General features: G+C 50.4%; 7 protein-coding genes across 7 annotated transcripts; 5 read left to right on the forward strand and 2 right to left on the reverse strand.

The window, feature by feature from the left end:
- Positions 1 to 941: 941 nt before the first annotated feature.
- Positions 942 to 3,034, forward strand: M437DRAFT_37481 (uncharacterized protein; the record flags this gene model as incomplete). Its single annotated transcript, XM_041019637.1, has 4 exons — positions 942 to 1,164; positions 1,216 to 1,305; positions 1,374 to 1,610; positions 1,662 to 3,034. The coding sequence occupies 4 exons, from the start codon at positions 942 to 944 to the stop codon at positions 3,032 to 3,034; spliced, it is 1,923 nt and encodes a 640-aa protein (XP_040884301.1).
- A 1,133-nt stretch (positions 3,035 to 4,167) lies between these two features.
- Positions 4,168 to 5,508, reverse strand: M437DRAFT_22760 (uncharacterized protein; the record flags this gene model as incomplete). The annotated part of the gene is made up of 1 exon (XM_041019049.1): positions 4,168 to 5,508. A coding segment is annotated over one exon (1,341 nt), but the record flags the coding sequence as incomplete, so codon positions are not given.
- Positions 5,509 to 5,999: 491 nt separating this feature from the next.
- On the forward strand, positions 6,000 to 7,817 carry M437DRAFT_35931 (uncharacterized protein; the record flags this gene model as incomplete). Its single annotated transcript, XM_041019347.1, has 1 exon — positions 6,000 to 7,817. One exon carries the CDS (start codon positions 6,000 to 6,002, stop codon positions 7,815 to 7,817), a length of 1,818 nt encoding a protein of 605 aa, XP_040884303.1.
- Positions 7,818 to 8,206: 389 nt separating this feature from the next.
- On the forward strand, positions 8,207 to 9,787 carry M437DRAFT_37722 (putative MFS monocarboxylate transporter; the record flags this gene model as incomplete). Its single annotated transcript, XM_041019695.1, has 4 exons — positions 8,207 to 8,465; positions 8,527 to 8,733; positions 8,790 to 9,541; positions 9,596 to 9,787. The coding sequence occupies 4 exons, from the start codon at positions 8,207 to 8,209 to the stop codon at positions 9,785 to 9,787; spliced, it is 1,410 nt and encodes a 469-aa protein (XP_040884304.1).
- Positions 9,788 to 11,743: 1,956 nt separating this feature from the next.
- Positions 11,744 to 14,100, forward strand: M437DRAFT_36956 (CAT2 catalase; the record flags this gene model as incomplete). Its single annotated transcript, XM_041019543.1, has 4 exons — positions 11,744 to 11,908; positions 11,964 to 12,734; positions 12,810 to 12,840; positions 12,932 to 14,100. The coding sequence occupies 4 exons, from the start codon at positions 11,744 to 11,746 to the stop codon at positions 14,098 to 14,100; spliced, it is 2,136 nt and encodes a 711-aa protein (XP_040884305.1).
- A 792-nt stretch (positions 14,101 to 14,892) lies between these two features.
- On the reverse strand, positions 14,893 to 16,104 carry M437DRAFT_37312 (uncharacterized protein; the record flags this gene model as incomplete). Its single annotated transcript, XM_041019604.1, has 1 exon — positions 14,893 to 16,104. One exon carries the CDS (start codon positions 16,102 to 16,104, stop codon positions 14,893 to 14,895), a length of 1,212 nt encoding a protein of 403 aa, XP_040884306.1.
- Positions 16,105 to 19,665: 3,561 nt separating this feature from the next.
- Positions 19,666 to 21,270, forward strand: M437DRAFT_38236 (uncharacterized protein; the record flags this gene model as incomplete). The annotated part of the gene is made up of 2 exons (XM_041019797.1): positions 19,666 to 20,536; positions 20,591 to 21,270. 2 exons carry the CDS (start codon positions 19,666 to 19,668, stop codon positions 21,268 to 21,270), a joined length of 1,551 nt encoding a protein of 516 aa, XP_040884307.1.
- Between the last annotated feature and the right edge of the window lie 9 nt (positions 21,271 to 21,279).

Below are 21,279 nucleotides of genomic sequence, written 5' to 3' on the forward strand. Positions count from 1 at the left end.
GAGCATCGGCGGAGATGCTAGAGCTGAAGAGACGCTTATTAGGAGTATCAGATACCAAGCATTCATCATGCCGGAATATTGGCATCTTATACTGTTTCCTGCGCTCTTCATGTGGAAGTCTCCTCGTTTAGTCATGTTAATTTGGTCAAAAACATATTCGTACTCATAAATTAAAGATGGCTTTTATCTCAGCAATGCAAAAAGAGCCATCCTCCGACACCACTGCGACTTTCGCCACGTGTTTTCTCCTCCACAGTGCATGTCAAGTTACTGCTAAGGAATAATCTATCAACCACCAGCACTCTTCCTCGTCAAAGACTATGCTTCGCTGGCATTATGCCATTTGTACAACCTTGCTGATTATTTGTTCAATCCAATATTGTCTTTATGCGTTCGTTTGAAGGTCGAGTAGAACAGGGCCATCCATGCTCGTCGGGCAAAGCCTGGCGCTTACATGAAGCACCTCAATGGCTGCAACATCAGCGAGCCGCCAAACGCATATGGCCTACATATTAGCCGCGCAACTTGGAAGATCTCGCCGCAAGTCTGTGCTGAGTTCGGCTCTGGTAAGCTGACGTTCTCACAGTGTATCCCAGAGCAGATGAACTCCTCAATCTTGACGTGTACTTGATCCATCTCGTACATGTGCATATGTCCACAATGGTGAACTGTGCTGCCTGGCCACTGCACATGTGAAGCTCCGCTTCGCTTTATTGTCGTCAAGGGCATGCTTGCTATGTAGATGTGACCTGTCTACGTTCCTCCCATCGTCCAACCAGTTCCGACTCGATTGTGCCACCAACCAATTTCAACATGGCAATGGCACCGCCATACATGTCGTCCAGCTCTATGTTTGGCGCGTTCGCTAACTCTCCGCTTCCATATCAAGCCGAGAATCCCACCTCTAAGAGGTCCGCTCAATGCCGTCTTCGTCGAGAGTTATGCTAACCATCGTGATCAGGTCTTCTACGAACTCGGACAGTCTAGCACCTCCCCCATCTCCGTATCCTCAACAGGTCGATCCTTCGCCTACTGACTCGAACGGCACAGAGAATACGGATATTGAAGAGGACGTCCAAGATCAAGTTGGAGATAATTTTTCCGGTGCTGAGATTCAGTCCAGCCGACCCATGAGTCGAGAAAGCGTACGCATTATCGATACAAGTTAATTGGTTTTACTATAACTTATCAGACTGAGGCAGCTCACCAAACTAGACACCGCTGTCGCTTCACGGTCACGATCTGATTCGGACGAGACGCCTCCATCAGCCATACATGTGCCGGCCGACTTCAAAGAGCTTGTTAGTAGCTATCGACACCTCGTCAGCTGAATGTTTGACTCAAACCTCACCAGAACAGACCGGGTCATCCAGATTCGGAGAACAGTACATACACATCCAAGCACGATTTTGGACACGCCTGCATTTCTCCAAGCACACCTGATGCAGCTTTGGGCCCAGAAGACAAGCGTTTATCATCCATTACCTCGCCCTTGAACACAGATATACCACTTGAGCAAGGCGTTGACAGGCCTACTCCGCGAGCCCAAACACGGCAAGAAGTGGAAGAAGAATGGAAGAGACGGTCAAGACGTACATCTAGTCTCGAGGGTTTGTCAAACCTCTGCTTCACTGATTACGGCTGATACTGATGGAGAAAAGATATCCCAGAAACGAATACTACTGCTGGTAAAGACAAGGAAGATTCTCAGTCGCGATGGGATTCAGTCGACGACGTATCTGAGCTCCGTTCTGCACTAAATGAATGTTGGACGCTGTGTAATACTCTCTCTAATTTGAGCTCCAGCCATCGTCAGCGAACTCGAGCAGAATCGCTACCAAGCACCCCACATGAACAGGCATGGCGAAGCTGTTGGCACCTTTGCAAGCAGCTCTACGAATCATACTACGATCGAACACATACACTGCAAATTCTAGAAACATGTCGAGAGTTTTGTCAAGCTCTGTTCGACGTTCGCCTCCGTGGTGACGAATCTGTAGACTCCATCTTGAGAGTCAGTTTCGAAATGAACAATCATCTCTACAACACACATGATCGCCACCTTCCCGAGGCGTTCAAGGAAAGAACCTTGGATTTCTATGTGACTCTATGTCATCGAATGATGAAAAGGTCGACCTCACTGGCTCGGGAGACTGATGCACTATTGAGAGCATGTTGGTCTCTGGCTGAGGCACTCTTTAATCTAAGGCACGTTGGTCGGGATACAAAGAGACTCGATGAACTGTTAGCTTTAGCTATTCAAGCTTGTTGGGATCTGTCAGATATCTTCAGAGAGAGCTGGAGTCATCTGCGTCCTGACAGAAGCACACCACGACCTGGTCAAGTCGGATTCGCCTCGTCGGTGTCACAACATTCGATGGGTCCATCTGAGCGAGCTCCTTCTAGTTTGAGTAGCGAGTACTACGATGCGCCGTTGCCGCCACCAGAGACTCCAACAACAATCTTCGATGACGCTACCACAGTGTCGTCTCCTGAATCAGTCACTGTCCCCAACATTCTAGTACTTGGGCCTGCTGCTCCCGCAAGTTCTGGTGGCTCGACGCGTGGTGCCAAACATCACGATCGCTGGTCTAGTAATGCATCAACATTGAGCGACTACTCCGAGTCTGCAGACTCGCAGCGTACCTCGTCTACCGCACGCGCAAATTCAGATGGCAAGCATCTCCTGCGCCTACGCTGTCTTATTCTCAAGGCAGCCTTCAATGTCGGTTTCTCAGGGAAATCGAATCAATCTCTTGCTTCATTCGCCCACAAGCTTCCGGTACAAAGTTTCGGCAATCAGTCGTGGCAGATTCGTTTACTTGAACACTACAAACGACTGGTTGTTGTTGATCAAAGCCTCCGATCTCTAGCATCTCTGTCCGGCCAAAGCCTAACTGCTGTTGAGGTTGCCAAAGCAGTCATGTGGCTAAGCAGGAATGAGGAGTGGCGGTGGTTGCAAGATCTTTACTTGATTGTCTTTAGCTTTGGTGTCGAGGAAGCGGAAGTCAGAGGCGGATCCTTTCAGATTTAAGACATACGAGTACTGCGGTAAAGGTTCTCGAGTCTGCTGACAGGATAACCCTGACACGTTCGTGGTCACATTCAGAAATGTCAATGGGTGGCTTGATCTGGGAGAGAACAGTTGCCAGAGATACAGGGCATCGTATATAGCAACACAACATCATGCTCTGCTGTGTATCATCCGGACAGCGTCGTCAATCCGACTGGGCATAGCAGGGGCTTAAATGTTTATAATACACAGGTCTGAATATAGCACGAACCTACTCGAGTATTTGGAACCAGACATCCACCATAATTGACGATATACAGATACGTATCCCTCACCGTGTGCAATTGTTTGTGACTCTTTGGTCATGCTCCTGGCATATCAATGAGCAAAGGTATGTCCCAAAACGGCACAATCATGTTCAAAAGCATAAGCGTGACCCGAGAGAGCAGACAAGATCAAGCGACGCCATAACGCCAAGCCGAAGCTCTGAGGCCTACAAAAAAGAATCTTTCCCAACAACCATGATTCAACGATTTTTGATAAAAAACATGATGCCTGCCAACAAAAGATGATATGATGGTCAGTACGGGGGTCGAACCCGCGACCTTGGCGTACCAATATTGAGCCTCTATTGAAGGATCTTATTAGCACCACGCTCTAACCAACTGAGCTAACCGACCAGTTCATATTGACAAGTCCGGCTATCACAATATTATTCTCTGATTGAGAAAGGATATTCACGGAAGAGCGAGAACAAAACACTAGTCAAAAAGTGCTCGTCCTCGTCATCGAAACATGACAACGCAAGTTCTGCCCTGTTTAATGTCGTCAATAGAAGAACGACTTTGTGGTCACTGGCCATAATCCGCTACTGGAAGGGTGAGTAGATGGTGAAGAGTTAAGTAGGCACTGGGTGGGGTCTAGCACATAGTACAGATGGATGTATCCCACGACACGACACCATGAGAGATTTGATATCAAGTCGTTTTACTGTTTCGCAAGATGGCGCTGAACTTAGCAGGATACAGACAAAAGGCAAAGCGGAGGATGGAAGCAGATGATACAGGAGAAACATGTGTTGATGACTGGGCCGGGTACAGGAAGGGGGTATACAAACAAGACGCACCATAACATTCGTAAAATCAATCAGACAATCATAAGTTTGGAAACACTTTCCTCAGAAGTTTGCGTGCCTTTGAAGTCCTCAGTTCTGGGTCGCCCTCGTTTGCAGAAGAGCTCTGAAGCCCAGACATGGCTAGCGCGCGTGCACGCGCCCACTCTCTTCTTCCCTGATGAGCAATAGGGTTGCTTTGAGTCGCGTGCGCACTATGGTGCTCTGTTATAGATGTCATCTCTATCGGAGGAGCGTGTGCGGGAGGTGACCCGTTAACATTGGCGGAACCCCAAGCCTGTGGGCCAGAGACACGATTGCTGGAATCAGGCGGTTCACTTCCAGCTGCAGCGTGACGGGCCCGCCGAGCGGCATTCCGTCTGAGATATCTCTCTCTTCTGACGTGAGCGTTTGTGATCTTTCCAGGGATATAGCCTTTTGGCAAAACAGACTGCTTGCACAAAGGACACATGGAAGACGTGTCTAGCAAGAAAAGATCGATGCAGTTGGTATGAAAGACATGCCTACAAGGCAACTCGCGAACTTGACTTTGCGATTCGGTAAAATCATCCAAGCAGATAGCGCAAGTAGACTGCTCAAGAGGAGGCAAAGCTTCTACTGTTCCCTTTGCAGGTACGACGGCAGAAGGTGTGTAGGTGCACATTTGATCTATGATTTCCTGAGGAACGGTGAGCTTTCCAAGCCCCAAAGCCTGGATATCGACTTCGCCTCGGGCTATCCGGGCACGCAAGTCATTGCGTCTCTTCCTCTGAAGGATGTGCATGGTTAAAGAGAGGGCGCCAATGATGAATATCAGGATTGCAAGGATAATCAGTAAGAAGATCCAGATGCTAGGGAGGTTGGTACCGCCACTACTACTGGAATTTATGTCAATCAGAAGACGCAAATGCGTGTCTGCATCGATTCCATATTCGGCAAGTTCTTGAGGGCTGAGCACACTAGAAGCGTTACCAGAATAGAGGGCCAATTGTTGCATGGTCATGATGCCGACGGATGAATCGATGGCATAGACTGGATATCCGACAACAGACTTCCAGTGGCCGCCGTCACCCAAGTCCCAGGTGGGAGAATTCGCAGGCGCTAGCGGAGGATCGGACTGGTCAGGTAGATAGAAGACAAAGGCAGCAACCATGTCATTGGAGGCAGCCTGAAGATAGCTGAGAGTACAGGAAGGAGATAGCCATGGAGCTATGGCAACAATCGAGTTGGTTGGGGGCAAGTCTCGATATGTCGTGACATTTCTCGGCACAGACTGGGCGCACACGGCGGCGACATCAGGGACGTAGAGGAAGCCCAGACTCTGTGGAGACTGAGAGCCAGATGTCAGAGTGCGAACATTGGTGTCTTGTGGGACACCGAAGGCTACGCTCTGTGGCACGAGCCTGTTCGAAGACTGATCATACGTGTCGATACGTAAACTCGTCATGGTTAGTGAATGATCAAGAGGGCGGCAGCAGCAGAGCAGAGAGGCCAAGAGCCGAAGACAAGTGGACAGTGTGTCAAGACACAACGATGAGCCGAGCCATGGCAAATCAAGATGTATAGAAGGATAGAAACATGGGCGACAGAGGCAAAGGCAGAGGCGAGGACGAGGACGAAGACGAAGATAGGCAGGTCTGCAAGGCGGCTGACACGGCCGGGACGGCGGATCATGATGGACCAAGAACAAGAACGACTCGCGGCGCATTGCGGCATCGAGGGGAAGGCAGAAAGCTTAATCGCGCACGGCCGCCAGCCATGCGTGGGTTGTGCGGAGGTGGTCAAGTCTGCGGCCAAGCTCGTCTGTGATGAACCGTCACCCGGACCCAGTCCTCTCGACGACAACAACATCCTCCATGTCCTCGCCCAGCCATTATGGCCCCTTCGTCCAAGAACACGCCCTCTTCAGCTCGCCCGCGTGAGACGTCTGCATCCGCCATGTCCTCCGCGACAGCCAATGCCGGCACCAGCGCCGCTGCCAATCCTGCGCCCACCACCACCCCGTATCTCCATACTTCGCTGCTGGTCCTATCGCCCAATTTGTCCATCGACGCCTTGATGGAAAAGCACGCCACCAACTCCACCAGCCCGCCTTCCGCCTCGAGCCTGCACGCTTTGCACGACAGCATCCACTCGCACGTTCTGCCCAACGTTCGCTCCCTCAGTGATGCCTGTGACCGCAGCATGCGCGAACTTTCCAGGAAGAGAAAATTCCGCGCCGACCAAGAGCTTGACCGAGAGCGCCGCGAAGACGAGGCCGAACAGCGCAAGAGAGCCCGCCACGCAAAGAAGAACGACTCACATCGGCCCCCTGCCGTTGGCGCTCATGGCCTCGCCCGCCAGGACGGCCAGCCTTCTCCTCCACCCGAGTCTCCCTCTGCTACCAAACCCGCTCTCGACGATGATTCCTCATCACCTGCTCCCTCCGATGCCGAACACCAGCCTCCACCCGCTCCCGCAATTGCCCATTACGAAACTTTCGGCAACGATCCCACCCAATTCGACGACCCTACCATCTACCATATTCGCGACTGGACCCCTGACATGACCGACCAAGAGAAAAAAGAAATCTTCTGCGTTGCTCGTTTTCCCCACGATGACTTGCACGACCTGACACCTGGAACTCCACCAGACATGGACTTTAGTAGCGCCAAACCCGCCAGTCAGATCAACTTCTCCACCTTTCAGGCTTATGTCGAGCCATATATCCGTCCGCTGACCGAAGAAGACGTCGCCTTCTTGAAAGAACGCGGCGATCGCGTGACACCATATCTTATACCACCGCGAGGACCCATGCCATACACTGAAGTCTGGGCCAAGGAAGACGGTGTGAGCCATCACGATTTTAATCTTCGATTGCCTCCAAACGAGCCTCGAGGAAATGTTGAAGACATGAATGACGATGTCGCTGAAACCGCTCAGATCTCGGCCGGACCGTTGATATCACGTCTCATGAGTGGTTTCCGTCATGATCCTCACCTCCACAAAGACGACCAAAGCAACGGCAATGCCGACACATCAATGACCAATGGAGAAAGCACTGCCGGCGGTCAAGAGAATGAGCAACCTACGAACAACGACGAGTCATCAGACGCCGTGGCTTCATACAAGCCTGCGACACATTTCCCAGATCACCACAAAATCCCACCCAACGCAGGTCGTGACTTTGCGCCCCTAGAACAGCGAACATTACAAGAGCTGCGATATTGCGGCTTTGTAACGCCTGAAGCAACTCCAGATTATGATTCGCAGTATGATGACGAAGTCGCTGCCCGTCTGCGCTATCTGCAAGCGGAGCTTCAGCGCGTATCACGAGAAAATGCTGCTCGAAAAGCACGTGTGCTGGAGCTGACAGAGGAGCGTATGGCCATGCAAGAATACTCTACGATTGCAGATGATCTAGACTCTCAGATCAACACAGCTTACTTGAAGCGAAATCGCACGATGAGTAAGCCCAAGAAAGGTGCAGGCAAGGGAAGACCAGGTGGTACTGGTGGTGTGGCCATCAGCCGAAACTTGGTTAGTGAAGGCGTCAAGATGCTGATGGATAGGAGGAAAGAGTGGAGGGACCTCATAGGCCCGGTTGTTGATTTTGGACAACAACGGATACCAAAAGAGACTGTCTTTGACAAGGAAAATATGGAAAGGCTTGAAAAGGTCGAGGCTGATGCTGGCGAGGAGGATATAGAATAGAACAGGTACAAGTACCTTTACTAATTATTGCTAGTGGGCTTGATGCCCCAGCTAAATGACTTGACGTCCTATAATCAAATTCTCCCTATCTCATGAATCTGCATGCTTCCTATGTCTATTCTCAAAGGATTGTCGCTCCAAAGTCCGCAGACGGAGGCCTCGTCGGAAAGAACTGCTATATGGAGAACTAGATCTGGGGTATGTTTGGCCGTCGGCCGGGGCCGAGCCATCTCCTGGGAGGCGGAGAAAAATAATGAAATACTCAACACACTTTCCCGACAGTCAGTCTCAGTTACTGTTCCTTTTCTGTTTCATCTTCGACATCAATTCGCAGGGTCATCTTGATTGGATTGGCGCAGAGTATTGGAGGACTGCCTACAAACAAACATATGACAGCCTCGTCGCCTCACGGCACAAAGCCCGAACGTACCATTTCGAATGGCATATCTGACACGGACCCACCTATTGTGCCATTGACCTACCATGGCTCGACGGACAATGAGAAACCGCATTCTTTGTATCGAGACATAGAGTCGAAGAGTCTCTCAGACCAGGATGTCTCGTACCCAGAAGGTGGCAAGGGCTGGTTGGTCGTGTTTGGGTCTTTTTGCGGCATGCTTGCAGCTCTTGGACTTATGAACTCGATAGGTTAGTTGTGTTACATGCACTCAACAACAAAGTCTCATGGCTGACTGACTACATCAAAAAGGAATCTATCAAACCTACCTGGCAACTCATCAATTGAGCAATTATACGGAGAGTCAAATATCGTGGATCTTCAGTGTATACTCCTTTCTTTCATTCTTTTGTGGCGTGCAAATCGGCCCATACTTTGACGCAAAAGGCCCTCGTCTGCTTGTAGCGTGTGGCAGTATTTCACTCATCGTGTGCACCCAGCTGTTGGGAATCTGTACTAGTAAGTCTCAAGAATGTGGCTGCAACGATGGATGATTCCTGATGTGTGGCTCCCAGAATACTGGCATTTCATGCTATGCTTCGGAGTCCTCGGAGGCATTGGAACGAGTTTGATCTTCACGCCCGCCGTCTCCAGTATTTCCCATTGGTTCCTAGTAAGACGCGGCAACGCAACTGGTGTTGCAGCGACGGGCGGCGCTGTTGGCGGCGTTATCTTCCCACTGATGTTACAGAATCTCTTCCCCAAGGTCGGATGGGAGTGGGCTACACGAATCCAGGGCTTCATCTATATTGGCCTTCTCCTCATGGCAAATCTCTTTATACGCTCACGGCTTCCACCCAAACCTGGCGGCAGCGTCTTGCCCGATTTTAGAATCTTCAGAGACGTACCTTTCGCCCTGACCACGATTGGAGTCTTTTTCGCCGAATGGGGACTGTTCATTCCCATCTCATACCTGACATCCTATGCTCTAGGTTCGGGTGCTTTCAGCACAACTTTCGCATACCAGCTCATTGCAATTTTCAACGCTGGCAGCGTGATTGGCAGATGGGCGCCTGGATATCTCGCCGACAAGGCTGGAAGAGTGAATCTGATGATTGTTTGCCTGCTACTTTGCGCTCTGTCCTCGATGGGTCTTTGGCTTCCTGCAACAGTTCTCTCTGCCTCTGGTGCTAGCAACGACTCAACAATTCTTGGTCTGACGATCACCTTTGCTATTCTTTTCGGATTTGGCTCTGGATCCAACATCAGCTTAACTCCTGTCTGTGTCGGCCAGCTCTGCGAAACAGAGTCGTATGGCCGCTATTATGTGAGATTAATCCGCTGCATCGAGTCAAACTTCTGGAACTAACCCCTTCGATAGTCCACCTGCTACACCATTGTTTCTTTGGGCACGCTAACGGGTCTGCCAATCGCAGGAGCGCTACTCCAAGCGTGTGATGGAAAGTATTGGGGCCTTGTATTGTTCACAGGCATGTGCTACATCATCAGCTATGTTGCCTTTTCTTGGGTAAGAGTGATGAAGCAAGGATGGGGATTGACGAAAGTCTACTGAACTGTATATACAAGCTAGTTGACACACTACTGTACATGCTCACCAGGAATACCATCTATCTCATCGGTGTCAGGCACATCAAGACATGAACAAGTATTTTCCGTAGCCATCAAGTAATGATGCATCACAACAGAACATTGACTAGCAGTATAGCATTACTGATGAGCACAATGATGGAACAATCTATCATGTATCATCTATCATCGATCTTGTCGCATAGCTTTCTTTCATTGAAGTTGTTGTCCGGAGTTCTCGACAAGAGCCGCCGTCTCTCGTTCTCCTCTCGAACCTAGCTGATTACGGCTAGCGCTGGAACTGGCGGCAGGAGACACCTGACTCCGCCCGAACAGATCTCCAGAATTTATCAAAGTATCCTTGAGAGAAGACAAGACCTGCTTTTGCTCTTGAAGGACTCTACTACGCAATCAGAGATGGTTAGATCCATAATGATGAAGTATGGCAGGCAATGTATTAGTTTGTAAGCCAGATCGTACGTACAAGGACGGCTGGATATAGCCTTTTTTTTTTTTTTTTTTTCTTCACTCCGCCTTTGCCTGGGAACAAACTTGCTCGAGGTGGCAGGCTCTCGCTATCGCATTTGGTTCGGACACGCTGAAGACGGAAATACCCCATGGACCGCAATTGATTACTAGCATGGCTAAGATATATGTATATTTTTGTCCTTTTTTCTCTTCCTCTCTTTACCGGAAGTCTGGCCCGGTCGGATGTTCAAAGCGAAAAGCAAAAAAGATGCGGCTCTAAACCAAAGCAGAGCCGCATTGGTGACACGTGGGTGAACGAAGATAGAGTTATCTAGACGACAACCGTTCATACCAAGCAGTTACCAAGATACCCTTGAGTGCTGTAGTAAATATCGCAGTCCTCTGCAGAGTAATCTTGCCGAGCGAATGCTTAGGTAGTAGTTCATCATGTTCTGCACCCGGACGGCATTGGCAGAACTGAGATCTAAGTGCCTCACAATCTTCAGCTGAAGCTTCTACCTAGGCTATTCGGCTGTTCATGCATTTCTCAGAAGGCTCTAACACGGTCATACCCTAGGAATACCTAGCCGGGAGATACCGACAGTGAACAATACTCTTCTTGATACGAGGGTGTACGGAAGCAAGTCCTCAGCTTATCATAGTTTGTGCGTATATCTCGCGTTTTCCGGGAACGCCCCCACTGCCGATCGCATGCCTGCGTGCCATTGACAGCTCTGTTGTCCAGCTGTGCCTTTTGCGGAGTTAGTCCAGTCAACGCGCACCATGACTTTCTGTCAATGAGTCCGGCAGTCCATGGCTCGCATTCGCAACCAACTCCCGTTGGTGCGCAGGCGTGTTCGTGGTTGGTTGGCGGCGTGATGAAGAGATGTTTCAGTCGCACATGGGTCATGCTTGCCTGAGTGCACGGAATTCACCGCAACAAGACGCATCGCTTAAGATCTCATGATTGCTGATTGGGCCGGTCTTCTCCACATCTTGCTTCTCACCAAGGAATCGCCGATGTGCCATTCTCTGACGTATGCCTAACACTCGTAAACAAAGCGAGGCACGAAGAATGCCTGCTCAAGATCGATCCAAAAGCTCATTTGTAGGCGGACTTTGTGCACTGTGACTGGTTGCGGGCACGCGCGGCTCTGCCCTTGTAAGGCTTCTAGGCCCAATTGGGTAGGATATGAGCTGTCGAAGCTCATATATGCCTCTCCGATATGACAGGGCAGAAGCACATGTTGGTCTACCTACGTACGTCACTTTTTGTAAGCTGTTTCCCTCCGAGCTCCGGCCATCAGTGGGTGTATATCAGGCGCGTCGTCCGCTGCACAAAGCTCAGCGTTGACCAAGTCACTACTTCTCCTCCACATCTATCACAATGGCACCAGGAATTGCAGACACCGTCAAGCAGGCCGTTACCGGCGAGCCTTTCGAGAACGCCAAAGCTGCGGCCATGAGTGACAACATGAAGAACTACATGGACTCAAACAACAGAATCACGACGGATTATGGCGTCAAGCAGACCAACACCGACGATTGGCTCAGAGTTGCATCCGGCGACAAGACTGGCCCTGCCTTACTTGAAGATCACGCCAGCCGTGAGAAGATTCACCGTTTTGACCACGAGCGTGTATGTCCTGCCGCTTCCAAAGCTATTCACTGTACGACGACTGATTCTTGTCCAGATTCCTGAGCGCGTTGTTCACGCCAGAGGTGCTGGAGCGTTTGGAACTTTCAAGCTGTTTGAGAGTGCCTCGGATGTCTCTTCTGCTGGTGTTCTAACCGATACCTCGCGTACCACACCTGTCTTCCTTCGCTTCTCAACAGTCCTGGGAAGCAGAGGTAGTGCGGATACTGTCAGAGATGTTCGTGGCTTTGCCGTCAAGTTCTACACCGAGGAAGGTAACTGGGACATTGTTGGCAATGACATTCCAGTTTTCTTCATCCAGGATGCTCTCAAGTTCCCCGATGTGATCCACTCCGGCAAGCCCGAACCTCACAACGAAATTCCTCAAGCACAAACCGCTCACAACAACTTCTGGGATTTCCAATATCTTCATTCTGAGGCGACCCACATGTTCATGTGGGCCATGTCTGACAGAGGCATTCCTCGTTCGTACCGCATGATGCAAGGATTTGGTGTGAACACCTACAAGTTGATCAACGCCAAGGGAGAGTCTCACCTTGTCAAATTCCACTTCACTCCTCATCTCGGTGTGCACAGTTTCGTGTGGGATGAAGCCTTGAAGCTGGCAGGACAGGACCCCGACTTCCACCGCAAGGATCTTTGGACTGCAATTGAGGGAGGCCAATACCCAAAGTGGGACTTTGGTATTCAAACCATCCCCGAAAGCCAGGCAGACGATTTCGATTTCGACCCTCTGGATGCTACCAAGATCTGGCCTGAAGAAGATTTCCCAGTGAGATACATTGGAGAACTCGAGCTTAACCGCAACGTACGTATAACCTATTGCAGCACGCGATTGTAAAGTGCTGTTCTACGTCTACACTGTGCTGACCCTACATCGTAGCCGGATGAATACTTCCCCCAGACTGAGCAAGGTACGTTAAAACGCTCACATGTACCCAGCACTTGTTTTTTTTTTTTTTTTTTTTTTTTTTTTTTTTAAAAAGCTAACCCCGTTTCCTACAGTTGCTTTCTGTACCGGTCATGTCGTGCCAGGCATTGGCTTCTCAGATGATCCTTTGTTGCAAGGCCGCAACTTCTCCTACTCGGACACCCAGCTCTCCCGTCTTGGTGTTAACTGGCAGGAGCTGCCCATCAACAAGCCCATGTGCCCCGTCATGAACCAGAACCGAGATGGAGCCATGCGTCACAGCATCACCAAGGGAACTGTGAACTACTGGCCAAACCGTTTCGAGGCCACAAAGCCTGCCACTGCCGACGAGGGCGGTTACGTCGATTTCCCTCAGAAGGTTGCCGGCATGAAGACTCGTCTACGCAGCAAGAAGTTCTCCGAACACTACAACCAAGCTCAGTTGTTCTACAACTCCATGTCTGAGCACGAGAAGATGCACATCATGAACGCACTCTCTTTCGAGCTCGATCACTGTGACGACCCGGTTGTGTACAAACGCATGGTTGAGAGGCTGTGTGAGATTGATCTCGACCTCGCTCGTGGAGTTGCAGAGATGGTTGGCGCTGACATCCCTGAGGAGGCCCGTCGTGTCAACTCAGGAAAGCGTTCCAAGAACCTTTCTCAGGAGGACTTCCCTCCCAAGAATCTGACCATCGCAACCAGAATGGTGGCCATTCTCATCGCAGACGGTTATGACTCTATTGCTTACAATGCAGTCAAGGCTGCCTTGGCAGCTCAGGGTGCTCTTCCCTTTACCATTGCTCCTCGTCGTACACCTATTTATGCTGCTGGCGAGAGCAAGGAGTCAGGCAAGGGTCTTGTTCCTGACCACAACTTGGAAGGTCAACGCAGCACTATGTATGATGCCATCTTCATTCCTGGTGGAGCTGACAGCATTGCCACTCTCCGCAAGAACGGCCGAGCTTTGCACTATGTGAGAGAAGCCTTCGGCCACTTGAAGAGTATCGGCGCCACAGGCGAAGCTGTTGCATTCGTCAAGGATGCTTGTCAGCTACCCGGCGTCACTTTCTCCGAGAGCAACGATGTTGTCGACTCTTATGGTGTTGTCACTGCTTCCCAAACCGAGGTTAACAGTTTCAAGGAGGCCATATCCCTTGCCAAGGGCGCAAAGGACTTCACAACTGCCTTCTCGTACGCTATCTCTCAGCACAAGAACTACCAGCGTGAGCTTGATGGCTTGGCAAACATGGTCGCTTACTAGACGGAGAATGAAGCATTTGATTTTGAACTTTCAGCACAGATACCACTCTTATAATGAGAAACCCTTTTTAGATACAAGTATAATCCGGTAGCCGTCCCGTGGTTACATCAGTCTTATCCTTGAGATCTAACCGCTGAAGCACGAATAGTGCGCTTTGAAATTTGACCATAACAACAACGACATCTTTTCATCTGCCTTGTTCTCTCAATGGCTGTCATATTCTTTCAGCGCTCAAAAGCAATTCCCATCGAAACCAAACGTATGTCTCGAGCTGGTACAGTTCACGGTACTTCAAGATATGTTGTCCAGCGGATGGAAGCTTGACATATCAAAATTATCAAGAAAACAACCACAATTTTGATGTCTCATTTAACTATTTTCGCGATGCTCCCTATATGACGGGCTCAAATTCGCTGGCAAGAAGTGAACAACGCAGCGTAGGGTTATGCCTGCTGTGTGATTGAATTTGTTGGCCCTGAACGGGTGAGTATGTCGTGATCGCCGACTGTAGTGCAACCTCAGGAGCTTTGTCCAAATCGACCGATGCGCATTCTTGGTGGGACAAGAAGGCTTGCATTTGACAGCTGTAGGGAGCCTTTGCCGGGTCCTGCAGACTGCACTCTGTTGCCTTCGACAAGCAATATCAGGAACCAATGAGACGAGGAATTTGAGGGGACGACTTGGTGATCGTATTTTCGTCGCCCGCATGAAGACAAATAAGAAGAGCCCGACAGCATTCCAGTTGCAAACATCAGGAGATATGGGAAAACGCATCTAGCCCCTGCTACTGCCTCAGACCAAGAAAGTCCAGAAGCTGGGATACACAAATTCGTCATCAAAGATGCGACGCACCTGCTCGAGGACGAATTTTTCCACCTTTCCCACATTCTTGAGAACTTGCTTTCCTCCCTCACGTTGACCGATTTCACTTTCGACCTTGATCTCTTCCAAAAGAGCTCCCAACTTCCGTGAGCCCTGTGGTGAATGACTGCTGTGCTCCTCGTGCTCGCCTGTCAAGGACCCGCCAATCAAGGACTCGGCATCTTCCTGACAAAGGAAGCAGAAATGGGCCTTTTTCTTGATGTAAGCCAATATACCAACACCATCGAAAGTGAGGCCGGTGATGTTGAGCTGCAACGGAATCCCTACAAAACTTGGCATTGGATAGTCCAATGATATCTCGGCAGTCAATCTAAGCTTGACGTCGCCACAGTAGGCTACGTGGAACACCATCTGAACATCTTCTGGGCTACGTTCTTGCTCGTCACCGGCTCCGTGGTGAGACGCATTCGAGTCATGCTCAACGTGATGCAAAGGGTCCTCAGGCCAGTCCAGATGTCTTGAGGTTGGACGTGAGGATGATTTTGAGGATGAAGGGGTCAGCGAACCGAACGAGGTTGAGCGGTGCCGTGTCTCGGAGTCAGAGTAATTACTTTCTGGCGACTGAGCCAATTGAGAAGGACCATGTCGCGCATTGTGGAATTGTGCGCCGGCCACAGCGGCCAGTGGGGTCGTGGTACCTGAGAGGCCCGCTGATAGTGGCAAGTGGAAATAGCCCAGATTTGAGGTGCCTCCCAAGATGCCTGGGGTTGCTGTTCGTGATAGAATTGGATTTCCTACGTGTTCTCGAGAATTTGTCAAGCGAGGATTGTGGAATTCGTCGCGGCTCAAGGAAGGATTGTGGTGATAGTGAGGACGCGTTTCCTCGGGCCTGGGAGTAACAAGGTTATGCTGGTTCTCATCGACTTGGCCAGGAGTTTCATCGTCCTCTTGGCTGTCGTCGGCGTCGTTCTCATAAAAGTCTGGTAATGGATCACAGACATCTTTGAGCTCAATGGTTGGAGCAACGCTGCCAAACTCGAAGGCGTGGCATTTGACAGAGCGTATCATACGCGGAAGAGCAATCTTCTGGAAGCGATCATGAATGAAGGCCCTGATACTCTCTGCCAGCGCTTCGCCATCAGAGCCTGTGGTCAGAGTTTCCCAGTTGATTTCAATCGACATGTTTGCCGTCAGAAAAATGACCAGACGTCGGGCCTGCTAAGCGCTGCGGAAGTAGGGCAAGTCGAGGCGGATTCTCGGCTGCGACTCTGCGAGCTTCTTCTCCACTTTTCGGCCACCTGTGAACTTCGCTCATCAGATATCTCACCGACACTTCACATGTCTGTCTCTCTCCCTCTAGCTCGGCTGTTTGCAACTGCTCACAGCTCGTGTCCTCGTTTGTAGTAATTTATCAAGCTCTGGGCCAAAAGGATAGATGCTTCTGTGCCCCTGCAGCCACGTTTCACTCGTCTAAGGCTTTGCCATGACAGCGGAAAGCTGCCCAAGTGCCTGCAAGCCTGCAGCCAGCTGCTGTATCCTGCAATGCCCACTCGGCCCGTACCGGCTCTTGACAGCCAGTCGCTGCTTTGTTTGTGACAACTCAAAAATCATGACATGGGCAAGAGGTACGTATCAGATGCAGCTCACTCTTGATCATGCTGTAGCAATTCGACAACGGCACGATCAATCATTCCACTCGCACTTCATCCAGGCCCACGCATGCTGAGACGCATGTGCAAACTTTGCCGCAGACAACAACTCTCTTTGTCTTCTTCCCGCAGCGACAACAACGCATTGTGTGAGTGACGTCGGTTTGTTTCTGAAGCATGTTCAATATTTCTGCCAAAACTTATTCCCAGTACTCGCTAGAAGCTTCGACCGCTCCAAGCAACCGTACGCCACGCTAAACCTGCCCTTTTTGACTTGCCGAACGCCGAGGGATATACCTATCATGAGACTTAATGAAGCAGGCAAAAGGACCAAAAACAAGTCAATGCCGCCTGAAGCCTTGCCAACAACTGATTTGTAGACCATTAAACATTGCCTTCAAGGTGGATCGCTGTTCTTCTGTCGTCCTATACTGTATTACAATTGGCTATGCCCATGAGACTGATTTCTGTTAGCCATGGCTGAGCCGAGCTCACTCAGAAGAGTCTCACCTTGTCATCTTTGGCAATTTGAGCAGCGTTGATCGTGATTGATCTTCTTGTCTTGTGAGTTCGGGCATTTTGCGACTCTTGACGCAGCGCAGGGTGCCAGGTCGACTTGCTGATGACCGCATTTGAAGACGTGAATGATTTTCGTACACATGTTTGTCGTCTGATGGGTGGTAAGGGATTGTCCCGCGGGAAACAAGGGCGGTGCGGGCAAGGATGTTGTTGCAGTCTGCGACACTGGCGGAGGCGGCGGCCAAGCTCTGGAGAGGACTACGACTTTGCTGAGCGACAGTTAGCTTTGCTGGCTGCCTTTGTTGGCAATCATGTACTCACCAACCTGGCTAAAATACCACTATCTGCCGCAGTAGACAAGGCCAAAAGACGATTGAGAGTGTGTACACGCGATGGATGAACATCTCTTGACTGGTGATGGCTCGCGCTGGGTCTTATAAAGGGCAAAGCAACCAGCCCGCCGGATAGTCTCACGAAATGCTAGCACTGTTTGCACCAGCTTTGCAACACATGGATAGCCGTTAGAAGACCCGCAGGCATGCGCTCCCTCCCGATGGCGATCAAAAGGCAAGGGTCCTCCCAGACTACGAGCGGGTACCCGCGAGCCGAAGGTCTTGACAGCCGACTACTGCACACAAGCGCGCCAACAAATTCATGTTCTGAGAATTGACAGATGGTGCAACGGCTTCTGAGCTTCCTGCCACTCCTTTTCTGTGCTCTCGTTGTCTTCTGCTTGCCCTGCTGCCGTCGGAACCATGTCCCGTGTGCTGTACGACGGATTGCTTTACCATTACGACTGGGGCAACATACCTGGCCGCTCATCCTTGCGCTTACGCATGCCGTGTCCGTCATCAAAGAGTGCGCCCCTCACTTTTTCGCTTGAAACAATCGAGCTCCTAGCGGCTCGACGACTGTGGCTTTGGTCCCAGCTCTGGTGAAGCTGCTGTCGTCTTTGGCCCGTCATGCGACATTCTGCAATTTGTCCGGCGTGCGAACGGCCCGGTGGGAGATTGACTGTGAGGTTCGTTTTCGCATCTCAACAAGGCAATGGATGAATGCCCTTGGAAGCAGCAGTTTGCCCGACAGGATCTTGTCTTCACCATTGCTCCACCACGAGGGCTGCCCCGCTTCCCTTGCTTGGCTCTGTAGCGAGCAATTAAAAACAAATTGGTGGGCTTCGTTTCACAGGCTCACAGCTCACATTCTTTCGTTTCCTCACACGTTTGACTTTGCGCAATATTACGACAGTATATACATCATTTTAGATAGGGAACGTGCATTAGCCGCTCGCGAGCATGGCGACATTCATCTTATTGTTCTAGCGAAAGTCAACCGTCTGCCGACAATACACACGACAAGACGGACTCGCGTCCGTGGGTAACCTCGAGTTGTGGTCTAAAAAGCAGCCAGACGTCGTCCTTACGAACAAAGTTCAGAGCTTGTTTTCGGAATGAAACCCTGAACATGAACTCTACGCCCCAGATTCGCGTTGCAAACTTAGGCTGCATCTGCACCTACACAACGACCGAGGAATCTATCGCTAATTCTTTTGCTCGCAGTGATTTGTCTGGACGAATTGTTTGAACGATCGCGGCCCAAATCAGCCATTTCGATTGTTGAAGACCACATACCATACAGGTTGACAATGAGATCGCGGTGGACTAGTCAGTTAATATATGCCAAGTTATGAGCTCAGGGCTGGCAGATAGATAGCTGCACATCTAGGTATTCAAGTACCGAAACTCATGGGAGGGGATGGAGAATCGAGACTATATATTGCGTATGTTTGTGTTGTTAGACCACAAACTGGTGAAGCAATCCGCACCTACGATCTCCTCGTCCCCTCGTTGGAAAGAGGAAGCTACAATTGTGTTCATTGGACTCGTGGGGAATGGCTTTTGATAGCGACCTGGAAAGGACGCGGGAAAATTCACGTATCTGTGTCTCCCGAAATTGACAGCTTCTAAAGATCCAGCATTGCTGAAGCTACTAGCACGACGCCATACATTCCAAGCATTTGACACAATCCACGTACACTAAATACCAAGGCAACGATCTGATTGATGGTATCTTGCTCAGCTCCATTAAGCATACCCGCGACCTACTAACCAAGAAAGCCATGAACACTATCTCAGCACCACAGAGAATGCTCAAGATACTTCTCGTACCACCAGGTCTGACAGCATCGTCGGCGATGCATCTGTAGCCACTCCACACAGTGTCATTTCCTGAAGCCATGCAGAGACCTGTATATGATGCAATGGATCAAATCAGTGGGACGATCTCGTATGTCGGCAATTCTGACATTCTTTCACGGACTGCGTCTAGTTCAAAGTTCTGTTTGGTATCACACATCAAAGCGACATCTTCATATTTGTCTGGTCAGATCCATACTGAGACGCAGGCATTCCTTGTACGATCACATTCCACCAACAATGGAATGAGAGCAATGACAACAATCATAACAATTCTTGCAGCCGGCCGATTGCAAAAAGCTCAGCATAGCAGCTGTAAACCTCAGAAACCCGTGTCAGCTTTCTCGTAGGACTGCGTTGACTACACGCACATCACGATCATGCCATACACATCACTTCGGGGATCTGAGCACTTGGAAGAGGACGAGGAGGAAGAGGAGCAAGATATTGAGGAGGGCACAGGTTACAACGATTTCGACATACCCCCCTCCCAGCGCCGTGTTCAGCCCATCATCTCCAGAAACAGAAAGACTTCCCCAGCGAAGAACGTCTCCTTCGAGACGCGAGACACCCAGTGGCCAATCGATGGCGATCGCGAAGAACAAATAGACGCTGACGCCGCCCATCAGTTGCAGATAGAAGACCGCCAGGCAAGAAGTTCAGGCAGTCGGTTGACACGGTCAAGGAGTCCAGCCAAGCGCAGTGTATCTAAGGTTGATTCGCATAGGGATCTTGAAGAGACTGTCAACCAGGCTCGGAGAAGTACTTCTAGAGGCCCTGTACCGGCACCTGCGCTTTCAAGAGAGATTCCAGGAGAACAAATGAATGCCCAATCCAGATTTTCGCACTCAACCCTGCCAGAAAATCTCACACCACAAGAGAGAAAAGACAACGAGCTAGATGCAGAAGTCATGGAAACATTGGACAACATCCGCAGCGACATTTACAAGCTTTGCTCCAGATTCTTTGGTCGAGACATCACAGGGCCTAACGTCACGAAGATGCTTGATGAGATTGAAGATAACGACGATTTGGAATTCATCAACTTCTCCAAGGCTGTTGCTGAAGGCGGCGGTGTTGCGCGAACTTGGCAACAGGTCGTCGCAGAACGAGAGTGTCGCATTGGCCTCAGCTACGGCATCATCCATAGGGTGCTGGTACGACATGTTTTTGGTAGTCTTCTGTTTGGTGGGCCTGAAGATTTGATGAACATGCTGGAGCGAATGGAGAAGGCCCAAGAGAACGAAGATGGTATGTCTTTGCCAGAGCACTAGCTCTGCGACTGAATGACTGATTGCTTGAAAGGGTTCTACAGAGAGGAACAACGCGCTCTGTGCATCACATCTTATGAGATTCAGTACAGACGAGATGTCAACCAGAGCAACCAGCGACAACTCGCCAATCTGAAACTCGCACTACAGATCTCGATGCTGCTTGATCCACTTTACCACCTTGACCCTCAGAACGAGACAAGAGAGTTCAGCCTGTTACAGTCCAATCTGATTTCGATCGTGGCAACAGCTGCAAAGCTTGCAACTCTCATGAGAAGGAGCGGCAATACAGTCCTCTATCAGTTCGGACACGTCTTCAAAGACCAGGTGGCCGATAAGAAGACGATGCAAGTTCTGAACTTTGTGCAGCTGGAAAAGCAGCACCAAGAGGGAAACGGACCGGATCGGGTCTTGATCAGGATGGTATGCGGTGATTCGTTGTATGCGTTCAGGAAGGGTGGCGGTGTCATGGCCGAAAGGACACTGGAGAAGGAGGAGCAGGAACAAGCCACGAAGGTTGCTCCAGAGCTACGACACCTGCCACCAAATCATTACCGCGGCCGTCTCATCACAGCACGGGACGGCTACAGATCCAAATTCTTGGCCAAGGCGCAGGTGGTCGGGCGATTGGAGCGGATTGGTAGCGAGAGCAAGGCAACGGAATTGACGGAGGCGATCCGTCTTTTGCGAGATGGGGGGTGCACGGCGCAGTGAGATTGTTGC

The sequence above is a fragment of the Aureobasidium melanogenum genome (assembly GCF_000721775.1).
Source record: "Aureobasidium melanogenum CBS 110374 unplaced genomic scaffold scaffold_1, whole genome shotgun sequence".
NCBI lineage: Eukaryota > Fungi > Ascomycota > Dothideomycetes > Dothideales > Saccotheciaceae > Aureobasidium > Aureobasidium melanogenum.